Genomic DNA, 15,117 nt, shown 5'->3' on the forward strand with positions numbered 1-15,117 from the left:
CAAGGAAGATCTAATCAAAGCAGACAGAAAAGTCTGTCATTATTTGAGAGTTTGTGTGAGTTGAAGTTCATGTGGCGATGTCTGATAACCCCTCTGTTTATATCTGTCCTATACTGCTGTCCCAATGACAGACTGAGCACGTGTCTCATGTGGCCCAGGGGATTCTGGGACAAATAAATATGTCCCGTGTTGTTGAAAAGACCTTGAGCTTTACATTGAGAACTCTCCGGATGGTTCAGACGGTAACATCATTTTCTGATTTAAAACCATTCTTTTCCTGAATTAAACAGCCTAATAATGATCACAACAAAATAAATAAACTGATGTTGTATTCACGCGAGACATTTTATAAGATCTACACGAACATGTGCCTGCGGATTTCTAAACAACCGCAACATGTCATTTACAAAGCTCTACATAACCTCCATCTTTTGCTTTTTTCACTATTACGATTTTAGCTACTGTTCGGTTTGTTAAAAATAATCATTCCATATATCTTCAGTCACCTTTCTATGTAGAAACTGATGATGACTGATCTTATGGAAAATCATTTTTGCAGTTATTGCTACTTATTTATTCACAGTGATGCCAGAGAAGAACCATTTTTGGTTCCACAAAGGGTGCGTTTACATTTGGCATTAACATGCGATCTGTATCTGGATGTTGTCCACATACACATTGAAAAGACAAGTGTAAACACTCTGTGTCCTGATCGTTTGAAGATCTGATCTGCTTGTTCGGATCACAGAGATCGCATGTTAATGCCAAATATAAACGCACCCAAGGAACCATCTCTTTCTTACCTTTTTACAATCTGAAGAACCCTTTCACCAGAAAAAAGAACCTTTTGTGAAACAGAGGTTCTTTATGGAACCATTTAGATGTAGAAAAAACATTCTTCTATGGCATTGTGAAGCACCTTTATTTTTAAGAGTGTCTGTAAAGCTGCTTGCAACGATGCAACATTTTGAAAAGCACTATAGAAACTAATTTGAATTCAACTAAATATATATTTCTGTCATTCCAAAACTCACCTCAGGATAGGACCACTCTGGAGAATAGTCCGTCACCACAAACAGTCTTCCGGTAGCCTGCAGCATTCCCATGTTCCCATGCGCCACAGCTGCCGACACGGCCTCGGCCACCTGCATGTACGCCAGCTGCCCCGCCTCGCCCGTCACCGCCCCGGCCTGAGAAGACTGAGGGCTGCAGCAGGGCTGCAAGCAGAGCTCTGCAGAATTATAACCCCTCGCCCCATGACCTCCTTCATCTGCACCTTGTTGTGCGGCGGTTCCAGAGGAGACCTGCCCCTCTGTCCCCGTATGGGTCATCAGCTGGTGACCGTATAGAGCGTTGGCCCCCGCAACCACGGCCGCACCGTTTCCACCCTCCACCGAAATGAAGTCATTGATGAGATCTGAGAACTGGTTACCAAAGGAAACATCAAAATGGTCTAGGTTGATCTCCATGGAGCCCCCTGCATTGGTTCCGTTGCCCCCCAGGCTCTGGTGGGCCCCCACGGTGCTGAAAAGACCCTGCACCAAACCGGCTCCTTGCAGGAGGGGCTGGAGCTGTTGATGGGGGCTGTTGGCATTTCCGTTTCCTTCACCGCCGTTGCACAGAGTTCCGCTTTCTACCCTCGCACCTGTTGCCCCGGTCCCCAGGCTGCCCTCTGCTGGCTGTTGGAGGTATTGCTCTGTGCCCCCTCCACCTTCAGCTTCTCCTCCCCCTCCAGTCTGCAAGTGGTCCCCAGGCTTCAGCACACCATCAGACTTTTTCTCCTGACTGCCTCCCTCCCCCGGTTCTACTCCTGTTGGCTGTTCCAAGCCCCCAACGTCCTCGTGCTCCTGGCCCGGGTTAGAGAAGCGACTCTGGTACCGCAAAAGCTGGAGCGATCCCGCCTGCCCGTTTCTTTCAGTCGGAGAGCCGCCGTTGCAGTTGGAGGCAGCGTGCGTGTGGTAATGGTGGTGTCCGTTGGTTCCTGTGGAGTCTTGGGTCTTGACGACAGACAGGCCCATGTAAGCGTTGGAGTCGTGGGAGTTCTGGGTCAACGCGGAGTTGTTCTGGTGGGCCTGGGTTTGAGTGGACTGGGGCGAGCCTTGCAGGAAGAAGCTGGGCGAGTGGCTCTGGTGGGCCAGGTGAGCGCTGTGGCCGTATCCTGCAGCTGACATCACGTTGGTTGGATATTCTTGCTTGGCGTCAATGGCGCTGAAGTCCATCTGCTCGAGCGTGGTGCTGGGACTCAGCCCGCCCCCGGAAGGCAGCAGGGAACCCGTGGGAGTCAGAGCCAGGGAGTTTTGGGAACCACTGCTTGAGGATCCGCTCACCACCTCCCCGACTTGATATCCGCTCTCATTAGCCAGCTGCTGTTCAAAGGAGGTGTCCTCCGTCTTGATGTTCTTCACTAGAGAGGGGTTAAACGTGTATCCGTTGTCGTTGATGGGCGGAGAACATCGCAAACCTCCATTACGGCAGCTGCTACTGTTGCTCTCCTCTGTTTTCAACCCATTTCCCCCATAAGTCTGACCTTGCTTGGGGTTGTTGAGAAAGCAATCTGGGTCAAAGTTCATATTGGTCTCAGGCAGCTTGATACTCCCTGACTCCAGGTTGCTGGAGAGCAGCAGTTCTTCAGACACGCCGCTCGTCGACAACATGGCGAGTCCCTCTGCGGACCCGGCGTCAGTTAACCCTACTCCAACCGCCCCAGCGAATGCAAACTTATGGCTGTCGGCCGTCACCGCCAATACCAGACTGCTAGAAGCCGTGTCGGGACCCAGGAGATGAGCGTTGGGGTCGACAGTCGGGGACATGCTATAGACAGGATCTCCGGAGACCTCAGACATAAAAACCGTGGAGGATTGAGACAGGCTGCTCATGACTGAGGCCACGTGACCCATTCCGGCCACCACAGGGCTGTCGGCCATGTCGGGGTCCGAGTTCAGGCCGCTGCTGATGGAGACGGGTGAGCTCTGGGTGGTATCCGGAACCTCCACCTGGTTGGTGGAGGACACCTCCATGCTGTTCTGGTGGAGCAGCGCTGGCTTGGGCACCTTGCCGTTCCTCTTCTCTCGACCACCCGTTCCGCCGTCGCCCCCCGTTCTGCCGTTTTTGCCGCCGCCGTGGTTGTGTTCCGTCTTGCCCTCGGACACATCGTTGTTCTGAACCTCGGAGTGGCTGCTGCCGTAGGTGCCTCCAGGGCGCGTGTCCACTTTGGGGGAGATGATACGATGTTTGGCACTGTTGCATTTGTGGTGGAGGCTGCTTCCAGCACCTGCAGAGAGCAGACGCATGTTAAAATAAACTCAATGTAGCTATGAAATGTTAGGGCTGCACAAATAAAGAATAAAAGATTTTGTTTACATAATATAAGTGTGTGTACTGTGTATAATAATTGCATGTGTGTGTATTTATATATACATAATTATTATACACAGTACACACACTTATATTATGTAAACAAAATATTTTATTCTGCAAATGATTATTCGTTATGCAGCCCAATATACAACATATATCCTGACAGATACAAATAAATTTTATACAAGAATTATGGCTGAACTACTTAGTTATCTGTTATCAAATATCTATGTGTGGACCAGTGTTGGGTAAGTTACTCTGAAAAAGTAATTAATTACTAGTTACTAATTACACATTCGATAATGTAATTAGATTACTGTACAAGTTACTCTCTTCAAAAAGTATTTCATTACTTATTACTAATGACTTTCTATATCCTACATTAACCTTGAGGAGTTAAGTGATTCAAGGATAGACATGAAACAGCTCTTTTAATTCATTCAAATAAATAATATAAAACTACATAAAGTATTATTATTAATTACAAATGTGAGAATTATACATTAAAGCACGGATTTTAAAGTTAGACTTTGAATTTTGATGTAAATTCCTCTTCTGCACACACATATATTACACAAAGTATTTAGTTTAATTACATCAGAAGTAACTGTAATTAAATTACATAAAAAATAAGAGTAATCCCTTACTTTACTTTTTCAAGGGAAAAGTAATTAAATTACAGTAACTAATTACTTAGTAACTAGTTACACCCAACACTGGTGTGGACAAAAAAGGGATTAAACTAAAGACTAATGTTTTCAAAACAAGTGTTGCCAAAACAGATAAAATCATATGTGCATTATCATTTCATTAAAAAACACACAAAAATTACAAATGAACAAAATAAGATGTTTCAAAACTATAAATACAATCGTTTTAAATAATCTATTGATTTTTGTAAAATAAGCAATTCAGACTGTTTATATGATATTTAATGGAATCAATTGTCAAACATTGCCATCTATTGGTAAAAATGTAAATAGCACTGAACCTAAAATTATATAAATGAATTGAATATAATCTCTGAAACTAATAGAAAGGTAAAGTAAAGCTGTAATATATTTTCATGTTTATTTTTAATTAAAAGAGGATCGATTTAATTATTTTTACTGATATTCAATTTTGGATCATTCTCCAGTGGTTTCAAATAAAACACGAATACAAAAATATGCTATTTTTATTTATTTTTAAACTTACATGACATTAAACTATTTTGCCTTTCTAATACACATTTGCAATGTAAATATACAAATAATGCAAAAGATCTAAATATATTAAACATTACGCGTACAGAAATGTGTTAAAAGTTATGTTTCAAACAAGTAATAACTTGGACTTCTCTAAAATGTCTCCTAAAGGGATAATTCATCCCAAAATAAAAATTCTTTCATTTACTCATCCCCATGTCATTCCAAACCTGTATGACTTTCTTTTGGAAAACAAGAAGATATTTTGAAGAATGTTGGTAACCAAACAACATTGGCGGCCAATGACTTCCATTGTACAGTATGAACACAAAACCACTGAGACATTTCTCAAAATATCTTCGTTTTCTATCTTCTGTCTACAGGTTTTGAACCACATGAGGCTCTAAGAAAAACGATTTTGATATAAAGACATCCTTTCTTATATCTTAGCCCAGCTGAAGCTCTGAACCGTGTTCTTACCCAGGTTGCCCGTGCAGAGGCAGTTGTGAGTCCGGGGAGGTGGTTTGGTCTGGTGGCTGTCCAGAATCTGCTGAACCAGCTGCTCTGCTGAGAACCCTGTGCTGCTATTCCCATTGCTGCAAGTCCACTTGATGCCATGAACTGCCGGGAGAGAGGAGGGACACACAGAGGTCAGCCAGTCAGCCACACAGACCAACACCTCGCCAGCACCCCCTACTGACACTGCAGAGGAGACACAGTCTAACCGGCCCTGAATCGTTCACCTGTCCATCATCACCTCAACACTTTCATGTGTCATCGAACCAAGGAAAGTATCAGCTACATGAAGCCATGGAGGGTTTATATACGCTGTGCCGTGTCGCAGGCATCCGTTCACCCCTTGAAGGAATGTTATGGGTTCAAGAAGTCATTCAAAGGTTTAGTGTCACCAATCTGCCACTATAATGCTGTTTTTTCATTACAAAACCTAATTTAGATAGATATTGCAGATATAACTTGACAAAGGAGAATATTTCCTTAAATCGTAGTCAAAAAAGCATTGAGCTCAGAATTTGTAATAAACCCAGAACGTTTTGTTTAAAGTGACACAGAAAAAGTCTTGACATCACTATTATGAGTAACTCTTTTACTTTTAGTAGAAAAGTATGACAGGTAACCGTGTCGTGTCACAACTGCGGATTCACACAGGCGCTGTCTAAAACAAAACACAAAGCAATACAGACATCTGCTGGACATTTTGAGGTACTACAGCAACAAAGTGACAACACAATCAGATCCCCGCTTCTGTCATACTAGACAGGACTAAAATCTACAAGACTGCCACCGTCAGTCACGTTGTCAGTATGTTAATCACACGTTGTGTTGTACAGTATTATGCGTAAACAAACTATTTTTCAATCACCAATAAGATTTCACGCGTCTTTTCCCAAACCGAAGCTCTCTCTCTACGTGCAAAGCGTCTGGTAGTTTATCTGCTTTTGGGTTTGTTTTCATGTTTTCTTTGGACATTCAATTTGTCATAACGCACACGATTACAGTTAGTCTGTAACTGTAATCACTTTTTATTAAAACACACGTTTAACAAAAATATAACTTTATAAAACAAAACTTCGCAGGATTAGTGGAATTTTTCAGCAAGCGGGCGTACGCAACTGAACGCAGCGCATGCGCACTTGCTCGCAGGTATCGGAACATAAATACGTTGCTCCAAATCGCCTAAAATCCGTCCTTCACAGTGGAATAAGAATAAATTTGCCCAAGTACTTGCATAATCTTTCGCTACACAGTCGAATATACTTTTTTAACAAAAATAATACTCTTAGTACACCGCACAGTATAAGTAGACGAGCGAGTAGGCCTATATGAGCATGGGATTGCACTCCACAACAAATATGTTGTTACTTTTTTATCAGTGGATATGTGGAGCTTTGTTGAGGAACTGTGGAGCTCCGAGAGAAGTTTATTTGAGTGTTTGTTCCTCGGTGTAGGTGATGCTTTGTGTTATAGCGACATCTAGTGTTCAGATTATGCCAGAGCCACAAAAATACTACTGGATTTAATGGTTATAATGGGAATTGCATCGGCTTGAATGAAAACTATAACGGTCTCTGTTAGTCTCTACAGGTAATGTGTTGTGTTTTATTGGTGGGATGTTTATCTGGCAAATGGAAACCAACAGGACACCTTTAAATCCTACTGGAATAAGGTCTAAAACACACAACATAAAGGATCTTTTGCTGATGATTCATAATGGTATTTAACATTAGATATTGTTTCATTTTTTTTCAGCAGCAGGGTACTGTGACATGTGGCTGTGCGGATGGATATTATTGGGCTCATCCAGTCCTGATCGATATGTTAGTAGTAAACAAGTTTGCTTCAATGTCTTTGAAGAAGGAGCTCAAAAATATAATCAGTATGGACACCCTTGTGCTAAACACTTCACAGACCACAATCACATGACTACATGATGTGCAAGTGTCAGCTGAACCACAAGCCTATCCTGAACATACATGAACATACAAACATGTTTACAGACAGTAACTAAAAGTAATTGTAACTACAAGTAAACTAATAAGTACAGACTTATACGAATGAGTGTGACCTATATATGTACTTTACACGATAAATGAATAAGAATGCATGCATGCATGAATGAATACGTCATTTTATAAATATTATAAATAGATTTCTATTTGATTTCTATTCAATTATAAAGCTAATTACCATAGAGCATCCAAACCCACACCCAGAGGCGTATTAAGACCTCATGGTGCCCCTGGGCAACAGCCCCAGAGGTGCCCCCCATCAACCCACACGCAAGAATCCACTCATTAAAAGATTTATATATTAAAAGATTTTATAAGAATGAAACTCAGCAATTTACAATATACTATTTTACAAGAATTATACATTAACATGACACTTTTGTAGAATATAACACAAAAACAACTCTTTTCCATTAAGTATTTTTAACAATTAGGCCTACTGTAGTTAAGGGGCACCTGCTTTAGTAAAAAAATCACTAACATTTTTTTAACAGGTGTAAATGTTGTGCGTGCCACAAAATGGGGGTACAGGGACACACACACACACTATAGTTTGCATGTATGTATTCACATTAGGGGGACAATGGAACAATGTACAGATTTTCAGGACATTGGGACTTTAATTCACCAAAGTGGCATTCACCAGATTACAACGTATAGCAAGGTTATTCATAAAAATAACATGAAACGTTATTGTTACTATTTTAACTGCTATACAGCTATTCAAACGCTCTATTTAAGCACAGTATGTGTATATTCTTCTTACTAAACGATCACATAAGTACTAAGATAAAAGTGTACTCCACTAAAAAGGACACATATGAATTGATTACTATAGTGATGACACTGACCGTTCTTCACTTTCACTTTAAAACCCTGGTTTGGATCTTCAATAGTGGCCTTACCTCCACGTACTATTATTAGCAGACATTATCGGCACTATAACATCTTATTTCTGACGCATGCCATGTGTATACACCTTTATTAATCAGTGCTAATCCCCGCATTTTTAGTCTCCGCTACAACAATGCGCTCTGCATCGTTCCCGCTTCCATCTGTTTGAAGATTAAAGTGTAGGCTACACGAAAGACGACTCGCCTAATAGCAGTCACTTGTGATTGGCTGAATGTTAATTCACTCAAATCTATGTAACTAACCAGATAACATGGGCGGGAATTTTGGCGGAGGTGTGTCGAAAAAGTGCGGAGGACAGAACCATTTTTATCTGAAAGTGGGGGTATTCCCGCACATGGTGCCACGCCTATTTAGCGCAGATGCGTGACTTAAGTCTTAAAAAACAAGTGCTTATGTACATTTATAAAAAATATATATTTTGTATTGCGGGTTTATTTGGTGCCCCTAAAGTCTTGGTGCCCCTGGGCACTTGCCCAATTGCCCATATGGTTAATCCGCCTCTGCCCACACCACATTTTTCCTCATTGTGACTAGATTCCACTTCATTCAATTATTTCATTCATTATTTTATTGCTTCGCTGACCATTTCTGAAAGTCACACTTTTTCTATAAAAAAAAGTGATATCGACTCCTATTGTTTCTACAGTGAACTAATGTTCTTTTTTATCCCCCACCACTGAACATACACCACCACTAAAACTGTTTTTGCATTTTTACAGTTAAACGTTATTTACGTTATGTTATCCAGTCCTGATCCTGATCCTGTCCTCGTGGCGACCATTGGCTTTTTCTCACAATGTACAGCCGGTGATTTTAGGTTTATTATCCCATGGAGATCTAACCAACACGCACACACAAGCACGCTGCTCTTTTAATGACCATGTGCATATATAGGTCACTTCAGGAACCATATTTAATTCCAACTGCTTGCTTGTAACACATTCATTTCATATACAGGACTGCTTTGATAGGTGTGAGATCCATCAGCCCACATTTATACCACCTCTCAAGACTATAAATCTCCCTGCGACTTTATTCTCTTGCCAGCAGGTGGCAGTATCGCACCGTCGCTGTGTTTCAGTACTGGAAGGTCATTCAAAGAGATGATGATGATGTGAGAAGTGTTCAGCTGGCCTATCACTACAGCACTAGGACATCATGAAGTTAATGACTCATTGATGTGTGTTCAGATATTGAGAGAGCGAAGGCCGCTGTGAATGTATAGAGAACGCTGAACTCCGTGTTCTTTATATCATCAGGATTGAGTTTGATGCTGTATTTCATCACAAAAAGTATTCGTCCTACACAGGTTCAGTTGAGTTTGAAGCACAGCGGAGCAGAGGACAGGTGTCAGAATGATTTGGGTCTTCTTCTGACAGCCACCTTCAGTACAGACGCCCCCCTCTGGGATCTGAAACTGATCTGAGGTCTCTTCTGTTCACGCTTCAGGTCATTTGTGATTCTTAATGAATAAAGATAGGCCTATTTAGAGATCATTTTATAAATATTCTGTTTGTGTGTAAGGTCACAATAATTAGAATTGATATATTTTTAAGGAATTTAATGGGGATATTTTTGGTGTACAAATGTCTCTAATAAAAAAAATATCTTGGAATTTCAACGCAGCCCGTCGAGGGAATTTCTTCAAAAGTAGTAAAATCCTTGAGAGCAGAGGATAACTAGACACTTTATATTCATTATAGAAAGTTCAATGACTTTTCCGGGACTTTGTTAAGATTGTAATAATTCCCATAACCTTTGCAGGCCTGAAAATAGCAATTTTACAATTCCCTTATGATTTCAGGTTCTCGCGGCAGGAAACACCAGGTGCAATGCCGGAAATTAAGTTTTTGTCCTAATGCACAAAATTACAGCAAATCAGAACTAATTTGTTATTTATTTTATTATACAACTGTATGAATCCAGACTTGGAGACCTTGGCCGTGAAGTTATTTTGCAATAAAGTGAATATGTATTTTGATTTTCACCATAAAAGGATCTTGAAAAGTTCTTTCTTAATTTGTATAGTTTGTATAGCCGACAGGTTTTGTGGATGTTACATAAACAGTCCTTTAAAGAACTTGTAAAGAAACGTTATTATTAAAAGTGCAGCCAAAATATTGATCATGACAAACTCATGGTGCACTACATTTGCACAAAGAGCTTCTTATAAACGGCAAACGTCTGTTAAATAAAGTCAGACACATTGTAGTGTATCATAAAACACAGTCTGGATCAGTGATATGATCCGATGCGGTTTAATACTCACACATGGGCTTGAGCTGTCCAATGAGCTCTTCCTTGGTCCATTTGGCCCACTCTTTCTTATCTGTGTTGATGGAGCATAGGATGGGTCCACACGGTTTCCCACAATCCTCTATGGCGGGCACGTTCAGGTAGTGAACCAGCACAATGTCAGGGTTCTAAAGGGAGTGAGAAACAGAAATCAAGATGAAAGATTTCACAAAACGAGAAAGGAAAGACGTCGAGACATTGTTCTATGCAAGAATCCACAAACAGTTGTTAAATGAAACACTGTCACATGATGCGCTGCTTCTGCGGTGGTCTTTCAGCATCCAAAGGAGAAGTGACATCTACACATGCAATTAAAACTTTAACTAAACGCACTTACACACACACACACCGGAGAATCTCGCCAGCCACGGCGGAGGAGCTAACGCGTTAAACGTCGGGTCTGCGAGTTGTTTTGCGTTCGGTGGCAGAAGGTGGGAGTCGTTAATTGGCAAGCACGCTCGGAAACACAAGCGTCTCCCATTCTTCGCCCGAGCTCCCTGGAGCAGATGCCCCCAATTAACTTCAAAGTATTTACCAACATCAAAACACCATCCCGGCTCAGAATTACGGCCATCAATTATCCTAATTGACAGCCTAAGAGTAATAGGTGTTGCTAAAGCTCAGCTGCTGTGGGCAGGAATCGAGGTGAAGGGGACACGTGGTGGAGATTCGGGGGCAAAATGAAACTAACTGTTGCTCACAGATACACGGAGAGGACACGACTTTAAAAACAACACACTGTGCGTTTCGTTTTCCTGTGATGCGCAATTTGGTATTGCTCAGATGTTGATGGAGTTCTTATTTAAGTCTCAGATGTTTTTCCTAAAATGCACAAGGGAAATAAAACAGAAACATGTTGAAACACATGAAGAGCATGGAGGTGTAAAATGAATGTAGATTGTAGAAGTAAAATAATCTGGATTTGGGTCAATTTGACGAGGGGTGTTTGAGTTCACATTGAGATCTTTTTGAGATCATCTTGAGACTTGACAAATCTGAGCTCACTTTTGAAACTCCAATGAAGACGTTGATGAGACTTCTGGCTGTTTCAAAAATTCTCGTATATGTTCTGGAGAATTCATTGAGATCTGATCTGTGATTTTTCTTATGGACACCCTCATTCACCTCAGTCGTGATAAGTGAACAGACACAGAGACACGCAGGTGGAGGGGTTACACTGGGGGTCTTGACAGAGAGAAATGGAGCCTGAGACAACGTCGAAGGTTTGTCAATGTTAGGCTGCCAATAATTCGCATTCTCCATCAATCTGCCTCCCCTCTCTCCCAAAAGTGATACCCCTCCCATTTTCACATTCACCAATCAATGAGTTACAGACCAAAGCTTGAATTTAAAACCAGCGAATCAGTCGCTTTTGTCTCATCTCCTTTGGTTTTGAAATACAGACGATCGGTTTTCTTTCCTACCCACAGGAGTTAGCACGGCTCTCCGTGAAAGACAGAATAAACTTCTCTTCGCTCAGCGTCTGTCCGACGGACCCATTAGCATTTTAATATCGCAGCGTTAGCGACCAGATGGGAGACGGGAAAAAGCGAACACATTCGGCGATGCATTTCAAGGTGTTCGCACAGTACCTTTGGTAGATGTAAGAAACCGGCCGGATTTCGTGGATTTTCTTAAACAAGAGAGAAATTGGATTACTGTACTTTTATTATTTTTACTTTTGTCTGGGGGGGGGAGTTAACCCTGTCAAAAGATCAAATTGTTCCTCTCCAGATGACTTACTGCGTTGACTGACCCTGAAAGTTAGGCATACTGCGATTTTTTAAGAACTGAATTTCTAAAAATCTATCTCACGCTGTTTCTTTCGTCTCAACCCTATGGTGCAATTTTCACGGTTTCTCATAAAAGCTTCAACACATGGCTGTAACCTGGCAACAAGCCTTAACACACAAACACACACACACACACACACACACACACACACACACACACACACACACACACACACACACTACTTTCGATCTCATCATAGATAATGAAGATAATACTTTAAGTGTCCACATTCTCTCTTTTTTCATTCCTTTGTTCATCTATTCTGTATTCTCCGAGTTTGCACGCAGGTCAATCTTGTATTACAGGCACGTGCGTGTAGATTTATAAACAGCTGGAGCCGTCTCACACCTGTTTACGGTTTAGTTTACTTCACTGTGTCAAATGCATATGTGCAAACACACACAGAAGATTAATATGGTACGGTACAGAAGATAAGCTTTATCTGCATTTACCCGATGCAATAAAACATTCTCCTCCTTATTCTAAAGCGTCACAAGCCTCATGTAAAAACAGATGTGTCTTGAATTATTGTGCCCTCGCACAATATGATCAGACTTCAATCCTTCTCAAGGCCAGTGAAATTGCATTTTAAAAGAACAGTTCGTCCAGACAAAGACAATTCCATAAAACTCACGCACGTTGTTACAAACCTGTGTGAATTTCTTTTTTCACATATAAAAGTACAGAAAGATTTGGATCACGCGCTATATTAAATGGATAGTTCATCCGAAAATGAAGGTTCTTTTATCATTTATTCACCCTCACGTCATTCCAAACCTGTATGACTTTCTGTCTTCTGCAGAACACAAAAGAAGATAGTTTGAAGAATGTTGATAACCAAACAACACTGAGCCCCATTGACCGAATACCACAGAGACATTTTTCAAAACATCTTCAACAGAAGAAAGAGTCACGTACAGGTTTGGAACAACACAAGGCTCAACAATTAATGGAAAATGTTTTATTTCCGGGTGAAATATCCCTTTAAAGTGCCCTGAAAATGTATAAATTGTAAACGTCAACATTTGTGTTTCACAGATGAAATAAAAACAATACAGGTTTGAAATAACATAAATAGGAGTAAATCATTTTAATATGTGATAAAATGACCCACGAAGCATGAACAGAAGCGAGCGTTTGACATTCCGCAGGCATGTAGCTGTTCACGTGTGACATCTATGCATCATGGAGTCTGTGTGCGTCTGGAATGCCGAAACACTATGTGTGTGTTTTACTTGTAATAGTTGCTCTGGACACAGTGTGTGTAATGATAAATGTGCCGTGTGTCCATCATTAGGCAGCTCTCTGCCCACGGCACACACACAATTCATTTCAAGGGTAATTTCCTCTCACATACGGCGGGCTTTATGTGTGGACACAGAAGTCTGTTGTAATCGATGAGGTGTTTTTATTGCATTTAAACACTGTACGGCCCATCTTCTTTACCACAGCCTTGATATCTTCACCTCAGACTCTATCGAATGAGTCTGTATGATTTAAATGACACTACATACACAAGTGAGCATTGTATGCACTATATGCAGTTCCGCTGTTGGCCTGAGGGGCAGCATTGATCACACTACCAAAGCAAAACAAAAGCCAAGGGATGAATAAATTGAAGGATAAAAACATTTAATACCTTAATGAATAATCGTCATGTTTCTTTTCACTTCAAAACAGAAATGCCATATTTTTTTGCTTTAAGGTAATATTAAATATTCCAGTTGTCAGCCAATTTTAATTTGGTGTAGTCATAAACAACAAACACAATGAATAAGGCAACTGAGCTATTGAATTATGGGTAATGGTCAAGGTTTAAAGGTTAAAAAATTTGTCTGTGTTTAAGTGCTATAATCGGATCCCCGGTGCATCTAGCAACCCAGAAAAAGTGAAAAACAAGATCCCAGTAACTTTGTTTTGGTAAGCCTTTCTCTGCAAGCGTGTGAGAAATCGAGCCGTTCAGATTTCGCTCCTGATGTGACGTAGACGCAGGCTCTTATTATAATATTACCGCCCCTTAATCTACACAATTCCACCCGCGGCGCTGCCGCCATTGTTGTTTTCACAAGCGACAGCGGTGTACGTGACGCCATGGCTAAAGTTCGTGGACAACATGCAATGTAGTCGTTGCACAGAGTCCTAACCTCGGAAGAGACAGGAGTGGATTTATTTAATTTTAGTGGAAATCCCTCAGAAACCATAAGTAAGAACCTGCTTGTTTGCGTGAATCACTTCAAGCCGGAGTGCTTTATCAACCTGGGACAGTACAAGCAGGATTAGCTTCAAAGTTGTTCCTCAAGAGGGGTCGAGACCGACTGAACGAGACAAAGCTGCCGATGTAAGTAATATTTATCAACAGTCTGAATTGACGTACATGTACCGTATATATAGGAGGATAACGTTAGCATACGATAGCGAAGGGAGCTAAGTCAGTCACGGGCTAAATAGAACATCCAAAACCAGTGTTAAACTTGTGGTGTTTGTTGAATAAACACTCTGAAAAAATAAATGTATGAACTGGCGTGTAGCCTCTTTTATTTATTCTTCCCCCACATCCGTGATGTAATCACTTATTTCACTATTGCCATCTAGTGGACAATAATAGGAACATCAACTAATCACTACATCTCCTTTCTTTTGAAAGAAAACACAAAATGTAGTGCAAAAAACAGAACGTATAATATTGTCACTAAACAGCCATTTAAAACAAAAACAAAGCATTTGTTTAGTTCTTTATTTGCACACGAGTGCAGAAAAGATGTTCCAAGTCATCTGAATCTGTTTGTCTAGATGAATTTTTGGATAAAATAAGACTTAGCAAAAGTTTGGATATTTGAATTAACAATAGAAAACAAATAAAATGAACATTAGATTTATGACTTACAGTCTCTATTTCACTTCATTGTGCAGATGTAAGAGAGAAATGTCGTCCTGGTTTGCACTCACCAGTTCCAACCGGCTTTTACATGAATGATTTGTGGAAGTCCTTTGTGTGTAAAACTCGTCAATTTACTACTCAAACAACAACACAATGCCTGAAA

At 40.9% G+C, this 15,117-nt stretch overlaps 1 protein-coding gene across 12 annotated transcripts in view; it reads right to left on the reverse strand.

The window, feature by feature from the left end:
- camta1b (calmodulin binding transcription activator 1b) overlaps positions 1-15,117 on the reverse strand; it is a 267,076-nt gene that overhangs the window by 20,170 nt on the left and 231,789 nt on the right. For 9 of the 12 annotated variants that reach the window (XM_057361347.1, XM_057361350.1, XM_057361346.1 and 6 more), the window contains 3 exons: positions 10,257-10,410; positions 5,025-5,165; positions 1,035-3,271 (listed from right to left, as the gene is read on the reverse strand). In XM_057361347.1, the coding sequence (XP_057217330.1) occupies positions 1,035-3,271; positions 5,025-5,165; positions 10,257-10,410 (2,532 nt within the window). The remainder of the gene's footprint in view (positions 1-1,034; positions 3,272-5,024; positions 5,166-10,256; positions 10,411-15,117) is intronic. The other 3 variants (XM_057361352.1, XM_057361351.1, XM_057361348.1) reach the window with 1 other exon arrangement.

This window comes from Triplophysa rosa, linkage group LG20 (genome assembly GCF_024868665.1).
Source record: "Triplophysa rosa linkage group LG20, Trosa_1v2, whole genome shotgun sequence".
In the NCBI taxonomy this organism is placed as follows: domain Eukaryota; kingdom Metazoa; phylum Chordata; class Actinopteri; order Cypriniformes; family Nemacheilidae; genus Triplophysa; species Triplophysa rosa.